This window comes from Rissa tridactyla, chromosome 1 (genome assembly GCF_028500815.1).
Source record: "Rissa tridactyla isolate bRisTri1 chromosome 1, bRisTri1.patW.cur.20221130, whole genome shotgun sequence".
Lineage (NCBI taxonomy): Eukaryota > Metazoa > Chordata > Aves > Charadriiformes > Laridae > Rissa > Rissa tridactyla.
The window spans coordinates 118,508,322-118,526,773 of record NC_071466.1 but is presented as its reverse complement, the minus strand read 5'-3'; the positions used below and the strand labels follow the sequence as shown (position 1 = coordinate 118,526,773).

Sequence of the window (18,452 nt, the reverse complement as noted above, 5' to 3'; positions counted from 1 at the left end):
TCTCCGCCCTCTTCCCCTCCCCTCCCCACGGCGCGGCAGCGTTGTCAGGGTTGTTTACAACCGACGAACACCGTGGGGATTGTCTCCGCCTCCCAGCAGCTCTCATTGGCTGAAGAGAGCAGGCATCGCGAGCCCATTGGCTGGCAGCGGACAGGCTAATTTCCCACTCGCAAGGTTGTCCCCGGCGTGCCCTCACTGGTGAAGGGAGGGCGGGCAGCGTTGCTCCGATTGGCGGAGAGTAGAACGGCCCGCCCCTCCCCGCGCGGGGCGGGGTCCCTTGGGGTCGGCGCGTTGCGGGGCTGGCACTTGGTGGCGGTTGGCGGCGCGTGAGGGATGGCAGGGCTGACGCTCCTCTGCGTGACGGCGGCGCTGCTGCTGCTGGCGAGTGGCGGGGCCATCCCGCCGCCAGAGGAGGCGGCCCGCATGGCGCGCTTTGTGCTGCACAACTGCGACTGGGGCGCGCTGGCCACGCTGTCGGCGCAGGAGGGGCTGCGCGGCCAGCCCTTCGCCAACATCTTCTCCCTCAGCGACGGGCCACCCGGGCCGTTCGGCGGCAGCGGCGTCCCCTACCTTTACCTCACCGACATGGAGATCTCCGTGCAGGACCTGGAGGTGAGCAGGGGCGGCCTTTCTGAAGGCAATGTCATGGCGCTAACTGCCTGTCTCATGGATGTCACCTCGTTTGTGAACCCCGGGGACAATTATTAGCCCTTGAACATCTAAACGTGAGCAGTGCTGTCTGTGTTGACACTCAGTAGTCCTCCTAAGAAGTTCCTGCTGATGATGGTCTGAAAAATTGCTGAGCAGCACTCCGGTAGAGGAAGTGGCTGAAGCTCCCAGAAGCACTAACTAGAGAAATGAGGGGCCACAGAACGACAGAATGGTTTATTTTGGAAGGGACCTTAAAGATCATCTAGTTCCAACTCCCCCGCCATGGGCAGGGACACCTCCCAATAGAGCAGATTGCTTAAAGCCCCATCCAACCTGGCATTGGGCACCTCCAGGGATGGGGCATCCACAATTATATCTAAACAGGGAGAACGTAACAAAAAATACCAAAAAGACTGGAAATCGGTACTGTGGGACTTGAGCAAAGAGGGCTCCTACACAGGCTACTGAAGGGATAGTAATTAAATGGAGCTTACCTTAAAGGTAAGTGCAGAACAAAAGGCAGCAGACTGGGAAGTTGAGGCTCTGAGTGCGCGTAATTGGCCTCGTCTCAGATCTTTTGCTTGGCTGTGGCCTAAAAAGTTAGGGAAATAGCGACCATGTGCCTCTGTTATTAGAGAACTTTTTTGTTCCAGTAATTATTACAGTATTAGTAAAACAAGTAAACACAAAAATAACGGAATTTTTTCAGACTTTTTTTTTACCATAAACCTTTTTGTGTGTTCCCTGTCAGGTTTTAGTTCGTTATGTTAAAATAGTTTAATTATGTATCTAAGTGCTGTAGAAAGCCTAATTTATCTTGTATACTATCTACTTCTCCACCCCAGCTACAGCCTTTTGTTTTCAGAATATCGTAAAAATCATGGTATAAACTGCTAATGAATGTTTTCCTTCAGAGGGCTCCCCAACAGGTCCTCATTCTGCTGTTAACAGGGCAGAAACATTTGGCTGTCACGTGTCACATGACAGTCACGTGTACGGGAGACATCTGATAGGAGATAGTGCTGAATAATCATGAGTCAGCCTTTTTCTAGTTAAGCAACTTCCTATCTGTCAGGTCATTGCTCGTGTTTTATCAGTTCAGTGGCACTCTGCGTAGTGTTTAAGTGACTTTTGGGGGTTTCTTCTTGAGATCAGCTCTTTTAACGATATTTCCCAATGCACGTGAACTTTTGTCGCTGGGAGACAGTGAACTTCGGTATGTGATGTTGTGCCATACTGTTTTGCACCCATACTTTTCAAGCTGCATTCACCAGATTAGTTTTAGAAAAACAATTGGATACAGATTCTTTACTTCTTCAAGTTAGGTGTCTTACTTAAATATTCAGAATTTTTTAAAATCTAACTTACAAAATTCACTTTAAACTTTGAAAAAAGAGCTGATCAGTTTGGGGGCTGCTGGGAGGCTTGTTTTGATGGGGGTGTGTGTTTGTTTTAGTTAATTTTATCAACAGTTGTGAAACTCAGTTGGTTACCTTTTCAGTAACCCTTTTTCCTTCCACCAAAATTAATGTAATGAAGTTCACTCTATGTCCTTGTCTTCTGTACTGTCCTGTATGTATATAAATTGGAATAGAACATCATTTGAATGTGAAATGGCTAGACTGTACATTGAATTCAGAGTTTTTAGGGCTGCTGTTTTGTCAAGTTTGCATTTTATACTAACAAACTTCAGCACACTTCTAAACTGGGCTTGCTTTCAGATTCAGAGCTCATCTAAGTAGTCTTTCAAATATAGTTAGGAAAGGAAGATGACAGCTTTGTTCTTTTTACCAGTGACACTGAACTGAATAAAGTACCAAAAGCTGAAAATATGGTGGGTATGACATTTTTCTTGCAAAAGTATTTAAATATCTTATCTTATTCTTGCATTTCAGATCAATTCAAATGCCTCCTTAACTGTGTCTTTGGCACAGACTCCTTACTGCAAGAAGCACAAATATGATCCCCAAAATCCCCTCTGTGCCCATATAATCTTCTGTGGGAGTATTGTAAAGGTAAGCAGCTGAAAGTTGACACTGGACAGGTATTGTTTAGTGGGTGGCAAAGAAAGATATTAGAATTCCTGTGTGAGAGTATATGAAAAGACATTATGTGCTGTGATACCAGAAGGCTAGCTCATAGTTTGTGTGAGGAAAATGAAGTTACCACATGATATTTGGAGGAGCTATGTTGGCATGTCTCTAGCAAGGAACTTGTGAGGACAGTATTGTAATGAAGGAAATCTTCCTCATTCCTCTAGGCCTGTTTTGAAAGTAAGACATCCAAGACAATTCTCTTGTGAATGAAGTGTGAGGGTTTTTCCCTCTTTTGCTTTGTTAGATTCTTTGGTCCATGTAGTGTGACATATGCACTTCCAAAACTTTACTGAAGTAAATATTAACCTCAGCTATAAAGTTACAGGTATTAGAGACGGAAAAAGTGCATTGTATTAACTGGCTTCATTGCTGTCAGGGCAGTATTCTTTTGTGCACCAGTACTTTGGTGTCCCATGGAAGACATTTAGAACTGCGCGTGTTATTCATTGAAGATCTTAATCCCATTATTGAGGAGGATGGGTGATTGAGGATGAGCACTAATCATCATTACTCTCTCGTATGATAGTCTAAATTGTTATTTGGTGTTTTCACACCTCAGATATTTGTTTGTTACACTTCAGCCATCCTTTAATTGCTGTCATGAGTTTCTCATCAATGATGGAATTGTTTATTTTAATTAGTTCCTCTTGTACTATACCCAGAAATTGAACCTATTGATTTAACCCTATAAGTATTTGCACACTGTATATTAAGTGCTGTCAAACACTTCAGCTTCCCTTCTTTTGTAGATTCTGTTGTATCATCCTGTTTGTGTGTGTGTATGTGTGTGTTTGCATGCATCTGAACATGTTTGTATCTGTTTGTGGCTGTTTGAGCAGATGCAGGGGAGGTAATTTTATACCCAAAATATTGCATTGTAATAATTCAGCAAGAATCCATACTTACCTGTTTTATGACTTGTTGAAAGATTTATTCTTACGTTGCTGAAGTATTTCTTTGCTCATGCTTACTTTAAGAGCACCTTTTTGATTTAATATTAAAGTCTTGGAGTTTTTGTCTGTCTCATGTACAGTTAGTTGTACACCACCCTGAAGATGAGCGGACTCTGCCACAGTAATGAGTCCTTTGGGACAAGACATGTCTAAACTGAAAAGAGCACATTGCAGCCAGCAGTGTGTTTTTTTTTTAGCTAAAACTTGTCTTCACATGACTGTATCTTACTGTAATATTTTGCTCGTTATTGTTTAGGTGAATGATTCAGAAGCAGGATTAGCAAAAAAAGCATTATTCAGTCGCCACCCTGAAATGGAAAGTTGGCCTAAGGATCATAATTGGTTCTTTGCCAAGTTCAACATCACCAATATTTGGGTCCTGGACTACTTTGGTGGATTGAAAATTGTGACGCCAGAAGAATATTACAGTGTCAAGCCTTAGTAAGTATTTAAGTTTTGCATGCTTAACTCTCATTCTATTTGGAACTTGTAAAACTTCTCCTTATTAGTAACAGTATATATTAGCTGTCTCTGTTTTTTATACACACTTACATCTTTTCCTGAAGTAGTCTAGTGAATGCAGTGTCTGAAATCATAAGATATGTTTGAATAGGAGACCCACCTACTTAACAATATCAAGTGTAGTATCTGTAGAACTATCTATGGTTAACTACACTTGTACCTCAGCTTAAATAGTTTCTTGGGAGGAAGGACTTCTATAGCGTGGGCACAGTCACTATTGTCTGTTTGAATTAATTGCAAGACAGATGATGTTTTGGTCTAATAGTTAAAATTAGTGAGACTATTCAGCATTTATGAAGCTATATTAGTGGGACTGCTTAATATTTTCAAAACAAAATTGCTTTTGAATCTATCATTATGATATTGAAGTATAGAGAAATTGTGTTCTATTGTCTGCATAAAACTAAGTCTTCAAAACTTTCGAATACATTTTAGTGCAATCAACACTTATGCATTCAATTTCACTCTTATTCTTACTCCCTGTAGGTGGAAGAGGGTCCTCGGTGATGCTGATAGACAAATGAATTACTTTGGCTGTTTCATGAAAGATTTATTTTTTTCTATGTACTGTAGACCTGAATTAATGAAGAAAAAAAATCAAACACCTTGCACTATTAATGAGCTTCTGAAGCAAATGTAAATTCTCACTAACTAGGATAGCTTGAATCATGTCATACTCAAAAACCTTTATGCATAAGCCATAACTAAATTTTATTCATTGGACATGATTCTGGAAAGATGTCTGTCTGTTGACAGTCTGCATTAAGAAATTCTGTGTTTACTGGTAACTAAAGGGTTAGTCCAGTTTTGAACCTTTCAATGCCTTAGTTAATTAATATCTGTTTGTAAGCACTCTCCAATTTTATTTTATTTTTAATACCAGCTTAGTTTAGACTTTTATGGCAAAGTACTACAGGATGGCTCAGTTGACTGCGTAATGGAAAGCATTGCTTGTGATACAATGGCAAAGATATGCCGATTTTCTTTGCGTGATAATACAGTCACTCGTTTGAGACAGTTTTCTATTTTGCTGCGTATATCGAATGTGCTATAGAATATGATTGTGTTTATGCAAACTATACTCACAATAAGTTCTTGGTAACTCTTCAGCTGGCAGTGGTTATGTGCCCTGACTCTTTAAAAGAAGCAGGGTTATAATAACTAAAGTATATGACTCTCATATAAGAAGAGTAGTGTAAGTTTGTATAAGAAGAATGGTGGCTTGTAAATTCAATGAGGATGTTGTAAAGGGTAAATGTGTTTTCATTAGAATTCTGAAATTTTCAGCTTTGTTAGTGTGATCAAATGGCAGTGTAACAGTTGTTATTAACTTCATCAGTAGAACTGAGCAGATTTTTGGTTTTGGAAGACTTACACAGTAATTTTGGGTTAGTAACCCAGAAGTGAGAAAGAAGCAATAGAGTATGACACAGATGATTCGTGACTTGTAGAGAATGAAAATTAATGAAAGGTGTGCATAATTAATTCTCTGTTTAAAATAAGCCAGACACAACCACAAAAAATAAACACCTTTTTACATTCTCTCTCATCTGCTGTGTGCTAAGTTCACAAATATCCAAAAGGGATTATGAACAATTAAGTTGATTTTACGATGAGCAAATATTACCTAGTTGAGAGAGGTGAGAATGTGAGAATTTAGACTCCTTAGAGGCAGATCCATATATAAGACAGAGGAATTGATTATATCGATATGTATTAACGTTGTTGTTATATCACTACTTTTCTCAAGTACTGTAATGATATCTGACAGTACTTCTGATGTAACTTAGTAAGTTTTCCTTCTCCACAAGGGGGAAAAAAAGGTACTTGTTATTGTATCAAACACATTGTGTTCTACTATTTGAAAATTCATTTAGGATTAAAAAAACCTTACACTGTGGAAACAATTTATGTTGAACAGATAACACTGACATTAAGTATGAAATTGTAAAAATTTTTATATAAGGCATAACAATTGTGGAAACTCAAATGATCCTCTGGTACGGACTTAATCCTTTCCATGGGGACACCTGAATGCATTACATGTCACTCCATAACTTCTGATGTGTGAGACTGATGATGCTGGGCTTTTGTTAAAATTAAAATATTTTTTGACAGGTGGTGTTGAGTATCATTTATTGCATGTGCAAGAACACTTCTCTCCCTCATACTCTTTTTCACACGAGCACTCTTCTCTTCAGAGTTCTTGTTTTATTGTTGCTCTGGAGTCTTTCATGCTGGCTAGAATAAATGGCAAAATATCCCTGTTACACCTGGCTTTCCCTCCTTGGATGAAACAAGCATCTTTATCTTTGTGTTTCACTTTCTTTTCTGCATCTAATACTGTGAAGTGGAACATAAAATAAGAACAGTGAAGTTTGTGAAAATGAATACAAGGAAGTCTTATTTGATTATTTCTTCTGGATATGGCTTCTACACTTCTAAATGACTCTTACCATCGGCAGGCAGGCGATGCAGGAAAGCAGGGTTCCATCACATGTAACGGTTACTTGGGAAGACAAACACTGTAACTCCGAATGTCCCCACTTTCTCCTTCTTCCCCCAGCTTTATATACTGAGCATGATATCATATGGCATGGAATATCCCTTTGGTCAGTTGGGGTCAGCTGTCCTGGCTGTGCCCCCTCCCAACTCCTTGCGCACCCCCAGCCTTCTTGCTGGCAGGGTGATGCGAAGCAGGAAAGTTCTTGACATTGTGTAAGCAATAACTAAAACATTGGTGTGTTATGAACACTGTTTTCAACACAAGCTCAAAACACAGCCCCCAACAAGCTACTATGAAAAAAATCAACTCTATCCCAGCCAAAAGCAGTACAACACCTTTAAAAGAATCACTTTAATTTGAAGGCTTGGTACAGAATAAAGTTTGGTTTGTTTTGTTCTGTTTCTGGTTGTCTTGTTGGACTTGATGTCTTTTCTGATTGGAAGTGGAAAGGCGTTTCTTGGTAACAATCTTAAACAGCTTTGTAATACTGCTGCATTTTATTGGAACAGTTTTAGATCATCCAAATCTCTTTACATTTGAAATTTGAGAGGACCCCAGCCAGATGCTGGTTTTGGAAGGTGGTGAACAACAGAATGGTTAAGCTACATTTATGTAGGTGTGTAAAAGTATCACTAGCTCAAGAAAGTCATCAGCTTTTGTCCTGTTTTTCCTCACCTTCTTTTCTCCTCCCTGTGCTCACCTTTGTTCTACTGGACTCATTGAGGAATTTGTTGGTGAGCATGTTTGCTTTTTTCCTGATATCCAGAAGTAATATTGTGGCTTAGAATAGAAGAGGCCGAATATAAGAAATTAATACAGCTGTAAACAATGAATCAGCGTTTTGACTTCTGACTGTGTGTGTCCTCTACTATGCCATGCTTGACGTATCTGAACGTGTTCTAAATAGTAGCGAAGTCACTCCCTGTACCCAGGAAGCATCTCCATTCATGGATCAGAATCTGAGACACGGGATAACCTTAGGCATGTCTTTAAGTCACAGGATGTTTCTTAGCTGGGAATCTAATTAGGATAATCTCAGCCTGTCTCTCTGATGATATAGGCATGTTTTCCTTCGTCTACTATGTTGCTTATTGACATGTTTGTGTTTCTACTTCTTGATTTTAAATTTCTTTCTTGTGTTTTAACGTAAGACTTCTGCCCAATAGATTCTTGCAACATGCTACATCGTCACAGAGTAGAGCTAATGTATATCAGGCGCTAGTTTAATCCTTTATTCAGTTCTATCTGGAATTAATTTCTTAGCTATTTAATGTTCTATCTATGATCTTCACAGTAAAATAGAGATAGCTCAGAGTATTAGACTAATAGAAAAAGTATTAATCATAACTTAACGGATGAATTTGTTTTCAACAGGTTTTTCCTGAATAATGACACACTGTATCTAGATTCAAAATCAAACTGTTATATTATTGTTGAACACAAGAGGGTGCCATAGACTTACATTCGGGTTCATAGTTAAATATTTTGATACTTAAAATTGGTTGTTGAATTCATCATAATTCCAAGATGCTAGAAAAGCATACGACAGGGGGCATGATATGAACACATTCTTTTTCTACAGTGCTTTACATTACGAATGCTTTCCTCCATAAACACAGCAGCCTGCTAGCTGCTAAAAAAGAAGCAGTCATCGGTTTTTTTGTGTTTTGTAATCATTTTGTCCTATGTAGAGCTCAGAAGTAATATCCATGAAAATGATTCAAAGGTCTTTAAATTAAGAAACTCTTGAAAAAGGAAATGGAGGCGGGTGTAGAACGCCTTAGAACATCGACTGGGAGCAGCCACCTCCAGACTCCATCTCATTTATTTCTCTCAGTACTTACTAACTATAAGAATCCAAAGTGAGGGTGTTTGTTAGTGTGATGATGCTTTGGCTTAGACTTATTGTTAGCTGAACTAAACCACCAGATTCTGATTTGTAGTTTCTAACAGCTAATTAATCTTGTTGGACTTGGATTGTTTGAGTGCCCCCTAGCCCCTCTCTAGCCATTTGTTCTGCCTGTGCTGGAGGCCAGCCCTGACTATGTGCAGGTGTTTGGGTGGTGAGGTAGAGCTGGGGAAAGCCTGTGTTGAAGCTTCTCCTGTTTGCCTGGGGGCTGTGCTGGAGCTCAGGCCCTCCCTGCTTCCCTAATCCTGCTGACTTGACCTCAAACCTGTCTTGACTGTGGTTGACCCTGGTTGCCATCACCTGACCTGTTCTTCTTGTCCAGGTACTGTGGGACTATGCATCTTGGTGTTGAGGCTACTGTCCTGCTGGCCCTGCCAGCTCCCCTGCTCAGGAGGAGCAACTGGCTCTTGGTGCTCTGCAACAATTGTATTTTCCCTGCTGGGAAGCTCAGACCGTGAGCTTCTCATGCAAAAGTCTTGGAGTTGCTCCCAGGGCTTTTTGACTTAGGAACTTTTGTGTTCTAGAAGCCTTCTCAGAGTTTCTGTGCTGAATATTTTAGTGTAATAAGATTAGAGTGTAAGGCTCATTCATTCTGTCTGTAGTAATTAATGTCATAGCCTAGTTTTCTATGGAAACAAGATGTATGCCCATGTTGTCTGGACACTTGCTTTTGTCAGTTTTCGTTTTTTTTTTTTTTATTCAGTGTGACTTAGATTTGAAACAGGTAGTGTGACCTTGAAGCTACAAAGCTCCTATATATGTCATGATAACTAGAAGCTCAAGAGAGGAAACAAAACCCAGTTAAAGATACAAAAGTCATGCTTTTTAAAAAATTCTTAATATTTCATTAATTGTGCTGGTTGCAGAGCTGCCTGGAGTCTTCTGGTTGACTGAGACCACGTATGCAGTTAGTATCTGAAGTGATGAAATTTTGTATTATTTAGTGGATGTTTTCCTTTCACTCAAAGAACCTGATAGCTGTAGTGATTCTTCTGAATTTTTGTTTTTCTCTACCTCCTCATATCCTAGATAGAAAAGCCTTAACAATTACCCATTACTCTTTGCTTGTGATTCCTGCAGCTGTTAGGCTTACTTTTGCATATAAATTCTCCAGTTTAAACAAAAGAGGTGGCGCGCTTATGGTGGCAGATCCAACAACCGCTGAGGGCCTTGTTGAGAGAGGGGAGCATCTCCCTCAACCTCAATAATATTTTCAGTGTACCCATACGGGTCTAGAAATATTTCACGTTATTTTTGCTACTGCCACCAACTCAGGTAGTGACCCTACTCATTTTGCACCCCTTTTCCTTCCCTCCCCCCCCTCCCCCCTCCCCTTGCGTATAAAAATGTAGATACCAGTTTGGAGGATTCACATAAAAATACTTGTAAATCATCTCAGTACTTTTAGATGAGAGGAATGATTTTTTTAAAAACAAGATGACTTCTGGTTGCTACAAACACAGAGTAATTTGACAAAGTCATGCAGAGGGTATGTGTATGCAAACATGGAGGAAGACCGACTTTCAAGAACTACTAGGTAGTGTGTATGTAATTACGTATGTAAGCGTGTCTATTTATGTGAAAATATTGAAGATACTTTGTATTTCTGTAGCGCTTTATGGCAATGGAACCTATTAAACATCACCCAGTATTAAAAAGTAACTGTTTATGTATTGAAATGAAGCGATTGTTTAGGAATAAGAAATAGAGAAGTAATTGCACAAAACCTGCAGTACATGATTATAAGAACCTCGTGTAGTTCTTTCCTGTTGTCATTTAGGTCAAAGCAGTTGCCTAATCAGGCATGAATTGGATTTTTGATTTGTTTTAAATGCTTAAATGAATTTCAGTTCATTTAATTAAGTTTTCCCCCAGATGGGCTTTTGAAAAATGCAGAAGAGGTATGCGTTAGGGGTGAAGAATGGAAGAAAATAAAGGAAATGAAGATGCTTGTCACGGGTCTTAAAATCTGGCTTCACAGTACTTTTATATTCATGAAAGACGTAACCTTACTGATCAATTATAGTCTGTACAGCCATGCCAGAAAATACTGAAGGTGCTCTGTAATTAAAAACAGCGTTTCCAAAATGTGTGTTTAGTGGTAAAGTCCCAGAATTTTTCTACATATGCTATAATGTAATCAGGGAAATTCACCTGCAATTAACAGGTGAAAATGTTAATGATGTGAGAGAGTAGCTTGACTAGCCTAAAGGAAAGGAAGCATTGTGCTTCCTTCTGAAGATACAACATAAGCAGTTGTCTCTCCAGTGCATTAAAAAAAAAATAAATTCAGAGCAGATCATAAAGGCTTCACTGGGGAGGAAAGAATCAGACATTACACATTCAGTAGTCTCTAAACTGAGTATTCAGAGAGGGCGCACTTTAAGTTTCTACTAACATCTCCTTTTTATGTTTCCAAATTCCACATTGCACTGAAAATTTTAAGACCATAGTGGGAACAGGGGACTGCTAGTCACAAAACCCCCAAAATAATGAATAGGAATTGGTTCTTACGTGCATCAAGGCCTGTTTATCATCTCCCATAGGAAACATACACTCATGGCTGTGTTTGTCTTTATGGCTCTGCACAGGTGTCTTTTATTCCACACACCCCCCCCATCCTTGGATGTGGCAGGGTTTTTATTTGCACAGTGTAGCTGCAAGGAGTAGTGACGGTCAAGTGATTTTTTTTTTTCTTTTTTCTCTCTTTTTTTTTTTTCTTTTCCTTGGAAAAACAGTATTTTCACACACAGAGGGGAGCAGTTGTAGCGAGACCAACTTCTCTCGTCTCCCTATTGGGAGCTGCAAAGCAAGAGCTGTAGTTACGCACTGTCTTCTTTCCAGCTCTCTGTTTGCAATGCTGGCAAAAGTGCAGGGCAGGGACTAATCCTCTTGGAATGCAGCAATTATCACTAAATAAGTATTAATTGCCGCATTCCAAGGGGATTAGCACAGTTGAACCCAATTATAGCAAAGCAAAGCTTCACTGTAAGGCGCTACAGCACATTGAAATGCAGTGAAGCAACGTAGGACTGTCAGTCCTTAACATTTTGTCAATAAAAGTTGTGGGCTTACATGCTGTAAACAGCAGACTTTTTCTTTTCGGCGTATTAAGTCTACGGTGTGAGTGGCATGCCTTGCTGGGGGCTACGACTGGCTCACCAGAGAAAATTGTTGCTTATTCAACACCCATTATCTTTGTGTGAACACCCCCAAAAATGATTTTGATACTTGTTGAATTAGTTCTGGCACTACAGCTGTCATTCCCTGCTGCATCAGGGGCAAAGCTTTGCAGTCTGTCTGGATTCCCCCGTCTCTGAAGTTGGCCGGCTCCTCCATCAGGTGATGTAGGTATTAATTTTGCCTGCAAGTATTAACGGTATCAAATAGGCTTAGGAGAACGTTTGATAACTGACCTGTTCTCGGTCCCAGCAGTCTGCGGTGATGATTACAGGCAAGCTCTCTGTGGTAGCAATACATGAGCCAGAGGGCACTGTGTAGTTATTTTTATAATCCTCAGCTTGACTGCGGTGTGGGTTTGTTTTTTAGTTTTCATTTATTTCCTGTTAAAACTGCAAACCCTGATGCTTTTTTTTTTTATAGTACAGTCAAGCATAACCAGTAAGCGTGAAAAGGGGATGCTTCTGGGGATAAATCAGCCCCTTGCATTAGAGCTGTTCCAGGATTTCTTGTGTCCAGAGAAAGAATGTCATATTGACGCACAGAACCAATTGAATGCATACCTTGTCTATTTCATGAAAGATGTTATCCTTGCAGATAATGAGCTGCACCTTAAACAGCATTAAACACAACCGAGTTGTACTTGGGGACTGCTTCAATTCCCTGACCCATTCTGTTTCAGGAACCATAGATCAAGTCTTGCAGTCTTCCCAGTGCAGGTAATTCTTAAAATGCACTTTCCTCCACCCGTATGTTTAGATAAAGAGTCAAGTTTAGCTGAGAGCTTTTTCTTAACCCAGCAGGGAGGGTTTTATGTCTCCACTGTGGCCTCGTCTGTATTGAGAAAAATAGCTGCTGGTTCAGCTGAACTAGTGTTGGCTTTCATTTCTATCCCAGTGTTAACAAAGTTCTTATGATCTGACTGAAGTGAGTAAACTGAAACATCAGTATGGTTTAAACTGTTGGTAAAAATGCATGTGTGAGATTGCCTAACGCACAACGTGGGCAGGAGGTGACGAAGTTTTTACTGTACTATGTAGTTCCTAGAGATGCAAAGACCAAATAGGTTGAAAAGAAGGCGACACTCTAAGCAAATCATTCCTCCGTGTGTAATTGCACGCTGTATGAGCACAGAAAAGCTTCTTCCTAGAGAAGAGACCACTTCCCCTTTATCTTCTTCTGTACTACTCGACTGCATGTTATTTGCATCTCCCATGCCATGCTTGTTGTGAGAATAACTCATAATACAAGCATGGTTGCTCTTTTGTATACTTTCATTGTATTTAGATTATAATGGTAAGCTTGCCTTATTTCAAAAGCTGAGGGATGGGGAGGAAAGAATTTCTAGGGGCACTGTCATGCAAAGGCGTTTTCTGACTCTACCCACGCTTCTAAATGAAGTCCATATACTCTATTTCTCTGACCTTTCCCTATCTAGACATCAAAACGCACTGGCCCGACTGCCGTTCATCCAGTGTGCCTACTGTTGCCATTAATCTCCCTTTCTTATACAGCTCTTCATTCCTTTTCCTTACCTTTGGCCTCAACTCTTTATTCAAAGTGGTAATTTGCTGGCTTTCTGCCGGAGGGAGAAGCTATGATCAATAACAGGAGGAGACAGGGGTCAGCGGAATAGTGATGAGCAGTGCCATTTGCTCCTCTGAAAATACTGTTATCCAAAAATATCAATAACTAGTATGATATTTTAGCTTTTGGATAAGACATCAGTGAGGTTTAGGCAGCTTGCAGTGGGAGCAGGGATCTCTTTCCTCTCGCTAATTCCTTGTTTCAGCCAATCTTCTGTTACATGGGGAAGTGGACAGAAAAGGGTTTTATCTGGCTCGCGTTGGAATATAGACTGTGTACCCGAGCACAGCCATTTCTGGGACTAATGACACCTCTTTCAGATTCAATGCATGGAGGCTGTCATGGGCTGTGCTTTGCCTTCTTCCTGGCGGTGAGTCAGAGCCTATCTCCAGCCTTTCCTTGCAGCTTTTGGGGTAGAAGCACCACAAAGGAAACCCTCCCCAAGGCTGGGAGAGAGCAGAGGCTCAGCAGTACTGTCTAGGTATCACAGAATGGCATGCAGCACTAGGTTTTGGGCGCTAGAGTAATAGTAGTGTCTAATAATTTTGGTGTTGGCTGGCACAATATATAATAATTATTAAATAAAAGGATAATTCTGTCCTATCAATGCATTAGCCCTCCATAGTCCAGACAGCAAGGTGATGAATATCTTAGTCTCCTTCTTCCAAGAACTTCAACTTATTTTGCGTTCAAAAGACTATAAATCCTTACTTCTTGTGTGCACAATAACTCTCACCCTGCCAGTTGTCTTCAAATCATAGAATAGTTTGGGTTGGAAGGGACATTTAAAGGTCATCTAGTCCAACCCCCCTGCAATGGGTAGGGACACCTTCAAATTGTATCAGGTTGCTCAGAGCCCCATCCAACCTGGTCTTGAACTCTTCCAGGGATGGGATATCTACCACCTCTGTGGGCAACCTGTGACAGTGTTTCACCACCCTCATCGTAAAAAAATTACTTTCTTGTATCTAGTCTAAATCTACCCTCTTTTAGTTTAAAACCATTACCCCATCTCCTATTGCGACAAACCCTGCTAAAAAGTTTGTCCCCATCTTTCCTGTAGGCTCCCTTTAAATACTGGAGGGCTGCTATAAGGTTTCCCTGGAGCTTCCTCTTCTCCAGGCTGAACAACCCCAACCCCCTCAGCCTGTCTGCACAGGAGAGGTGCTACAGCCCTCTGACCATTTTTGTGGCCCTCCTCTGGACTTGCTCCAACAGGTCCACGTCCTTCTTGTGTTGGGCGCCCCAGAACTGGACACAGTACTCCAGGTGGGGTCTCACCGGAGCAGAGTAGAGGGGCAGAATCACCTCCCTCACCTTCCTCTTTTTCTTTCTTTTCTAAAAATTAGGAAAAAAAAATATTGTTCATTGAGATACTTGTGCTTCCTCCCACTCCCGGCCTAAGTTCTGATCCTGAAGTGTATTAATAGTATTACTGTTGTAAACACTCAGCAGTCTTCTGTTGAGCCAGTTATATTTTGATGGCTGAGTTTTAGATTTTAAGGTGCATCTAAGTCATGTTTTCAATATTTTCTAATTAACAGTTGTCTAAAATGTACTTTCTATTTCTGTTAATAAAAGCGACAATTTTTATTTGTTCACATTTGAAAAGAGAACAATAATGTGAGTTTTCTTAGAAAGTGAGGGTTGGCATCACCGTGTCAAGTGGTATGATTTTTGTATAAATGCCCTAACACATTGCTGAATAGAATAAATTACATCTGTCTAGTATCTCCTTCTCAGGAAGATTTTTCTAAAACTCCAGATTTCACCTTTCTTAATTTCATTTCATTATGCTGGGTTTCTTCTCCCTCTTTTGCCCTAATGAAGGCTTTTATTAGCTGCTGCTGCTTCTTAATAACAACAATAAAAATGCAATGAGAAATGTTGAGGAGGAAGTACCCCTAACCACACCTTGGCTCTACCCTTGGTTTTTTCCTCATGCATTTAAAAGTTCTGTGATGGTTGGTTTGGTTTTTTGTTTGTTTATTTTTAATAGACAACCAAAGCACCAAATAAACCATCCCCCAAACCAAACAACTCCCAGGTGTCCCTGATTCCTGATTCTCTTTGAGTTCTAGTGCCTTGCTTTTCCTGTCTCCCCTGGGACTTAATTTCTTCATCTGTAAAAGCTTAACTGCCCCAGCTTTAGGAAGGCTAATTTGAAAAGGATGTGGAGGCCCTCAGGTAAAAGCATAATGAAACGATTTAATATGGTTAACACAAATCACTTTCTTGGGTTTTTCCAGCTCATAGTGCAAAGCGTACTCCTGAGTGACCTTTGCTGGGTTACTGCTAGAGCGTGCTTATTCCGTTGTCTGTGTGGTTACCCCACCGCTGCCTACGAAGCCCTACTTTAATACCGCCTGATGTGATCCCTAACCTGGCTTCGTAAGGGAACAAGCGTTGTGATTCTTCTGGCTCAGCCTGCCACTCACCACCACCCTGGCCACTTTTGACCTGAGGGGTCAACTGCAATCCAGCTAAAGAAAGGAGATGCAAAGATAACATGTTCCTACTTGTGGTTTTCCATAGCTACGTGCAGCAATCTTATTAGCACCCTCAGAGCAGCAGAAAAACCCGGGGCATTTTCACTTTCACCCTGGGCTTCTGGGCTAGTTGTACACGTGCCACCTGGGCAAGGGGGCAGCCAGGGCTTAGGGTGGCATGGGAGGCACTGCAGTCCTTGTGCTGGATGGAGAACATGGACCTGCGGGAAACCAGGCCTGGCCAGTGCGGCCGCCGGTTAGACCTGCTTGGTTTTGTGTCACTCTGAGGACCGTGTTAATGGGTGAGCTGACGAGGTGGCGTTGAAAAGCCCTGTTAGCTTCCAGACCGCAGCCGCCTTCAAAGCAGCCATCACACTCCTGGGGTGTGCCGCTCTGCCTCAGGATCTGTCGCTAGAGGACAGCTTCAAGCAGCAAGGAGGTTGAATCTCGTGGCCCTCTCAGTGGGTAGGAGTGGCATATGTGAGCTAGAGGCTGCAAAGCTTTCTGTTTCAAGGCGAAGACGCGCACCGTGCTCTCCCGCAGAGGTGACATGGGCTCTCCTCCCCCGGGGCTCAGGGGGACAAAATGGTTCCAGAGCTCCGCGTGCGCTGACGCTCTTTGGAAATAAAAAAAAAATGCGGCGTGTTCACATCAAAAGGCATCTCCATTTCATGGGTACAACTGAAATGAGCCAGGCAGGGCCAGTTGCGCTGGTGTGTTAGCTGCTGTGGAGGCCGTCTCCATGGATGAGCAGAGCCCGGCTCTCCCTGGGGCCGGCCACCCCGCACCCCTGAGAGTGCCGCCACTGTATGTTGCTCACGGCAAGGCCATATTTCAATTAGACTCAGAAGTGAACTTTGTATCTTTACCCATTTAGTTCAAGAGTGACTCCAACTTACAATTTTAAACTTCTGTATGTAGTATATTGCATCCCTTTTGAAGTCGGGCCAAATCTGACATACATACTTTCTAGGCCCCTTATAGAGATCAGCAGCTGCTGACTGGGACGTCCTAGGAACCATCAGGCAAACTGGGAAAAAATACCAAACAACCACCCACCAAAAACCATCCTGCAAAGAGGAAAGAAAGAAAGAGAGAAAGGAAGGAAGGAAGGGGAAAAAAAAAAAAGGTACGAAAGGAAACCCCAAACACCAATACGGAGAACGTAAGCCCCAGCCCTCGTCGGCCGCCTGGCGGGCTGAGGAAGGCGGGTGCTCCGTCGGGGCTGCCGGCGGGTGGTGAGCTTCCTGCGGGGAGGGCAGGCACAGCACAGCCCGTGGAGGCCACTCTTCTCCTCCAGTCACCACGGCCTCCCGCTCCCCGCCACCGCCTGGGACAGCCAAGATGAAGTGGAGGAGGATTGCCACCTTTGCCATCTTGCAGGCATGGCTCCCAGTCACAGGTAAGGCAGGCTTTTATTTTTTCATGCGGAGCTATTTTAAAGCTCTTTTGAAGGAAGAGCACTGTGTTTCTGTGGTGGATTCCCCACCATTTTGGTAGTAGGAGGGGATCTGCAGGAGGACCTCATCCACGTCTGTCTTCCTAATCGTGGCTGGAGTCATGTCCACCTGTGAACAGGGCGGCAGGACTCATCGTGTTGAACTGCTCTGCGATGAAGAGACCCTCCGGAGGGCTGGGAGGAGGAGGAGGAGGCAGCAAGGACGGCCACTGTTGTCACTGCGGCCTCCTCTTCTCCAGCTGGAGCGACTGCCACAGCCGAACAACAACTCGACATTAAATAAGGCTCTCAGCCCTCACCCGGGCGGCTTCCCTTGAGATTTACAAGGGGCGATTTGATGCAGTAATGAAAATGTAGTCACTTGCAGTAATCTGCGCAAGATTTTAATTTAGTTCGGTAAAATTAGAGCCGTGTTGCTCGTAACGGCACGCCGGGCGGTTTGTTTGCAGTAAAATGTCATGCTTGGCAGGCTGGAGACAGCAGGTGTAGGTGATGAAAAAAAGGATAGGGTCCTTCCTTTCATGTCTCCGCTAGACACAGCGTAAAATGAGGTCATTTTTACCTTCATATATTTACTTGTGGTGATGTATACCCTGGCCGCACTCGGGCAGAAAGTGAAGCAGCTTTGGTATGTACCAAAAGTCATGTTAATTTTGGGAGGGAGGAATGTACTTCTTAGTAGATCAAAAGAACAATAAAATTTACATCCAGAGAAGGCCTCAGTGGGGGCCTGAGTTTGGAGAAGTCAGCCAGTACCAGCAGGCCGTGTTTGAGTACGTATTAAAGCACAATCCACTGGAAGAGTTTCCCCCACAACGTACACCCTAACTGTACTTAACAAACACAGCACCCTTATGCTGAAGAATTTTGGCAACTGCCACAGACTCTTTATTTGAAAGCTTTCTGGAGATTAGAGAAGGGTTTCACAGCCCCTTGCTGATGCTGTGGGACCAGCTCTGGTAATTTGTGGAGGCTTTGTTTCAGGAGGATTTTAAGCAGACTGGTGTGCTCTGTCGTAGACGTGCCTTTTGTTCATCCTCCATTCAACCTCTGGGGCCTCTCTCCCTTTCTGATGCTTAAGTATGATACTGTACTTAAGT

At 42.2% G+C, this 18,452-nt stretch overlaps 2 protein-coding genes across 4 annotated transcripts in view; both read left to right on the top strand.

Annotated features, from left to right (window-relative positions):
• The first annotated feature begins 292 nt into the window (after window positions 1-292).
• CREG1 (cellular repressor of E1A stimulated genes 1) lies at window positions 293-6,339 on the top strand. 2 transcript variants are annotated; one of them, XM_054180937.1, is made up of 4 exons: window positions 294-612; window positions 2,547-2,666; window positions 3,957-4,141; window positions 4,709-6,339. In XM_054180937.1, coding segments are annotated over exons 1-4 (585 nt in total). In that variant the 5' UTR covers window positions 294-333; the 3' UTR covers window positions 4,710-6,339. The 2 variants fall into 2 exon arrangements, with proteins under 2 accessions (XP_054036920.1, XP_054036912.1); XM_054180945.1 differs by lacking the exon at window positions 4,709-6,339 and having other exon boundaries at window positions 293-612; window positions 3,957-4,142.
• Window positions 6,340-6,495: 156 nt separating this feature from the next.
• Window positions 6,496-18,452, top strand: part of CD247 (CD247 molecule) — a 68,787-nt gene continuing 56,830 nt past the window's right edge. For both annotated transcript variants that reach the window (XM_054180965.1, XM_054180956.1), the window contains exon 1: window positions 6,496-17,295. In XM_054180965.1, the coding sequence (XP_054036940.1) occupies window positions 17,238-17,295 (58 nt within the window). In that variant the 5' untranslated portion in view covers window positions 6,496-17,237. The remainder of the gene's footprint in view (window positions 17,296-18,452) is intronic.

Bases quoted from the DNA above. Each gene is read 5' to 3' on its own strand.
- CREG1 (XM_054180937.1), top strand. From the start codon at position 334: ATGGCAGGGCTGACGCTCCTCTGCGTGACGGCGGCGCTGCTGCTGCTG. The intron at 613-2,546 runs GTGAGCAGGGGC...CTTGCATTTCAG, and splicing joins TCTCCGTGCAGGACCTGGAG to ATCAATTCAAATGCCTCCTT. The intron at 2,667-3,956 runs GTAAGCAGCTGA...GTTATTGTTTAG, and splicing joins TCTGTGGGAGTATTGTAAAG to GTGAATGATTCAGAAGCAGG.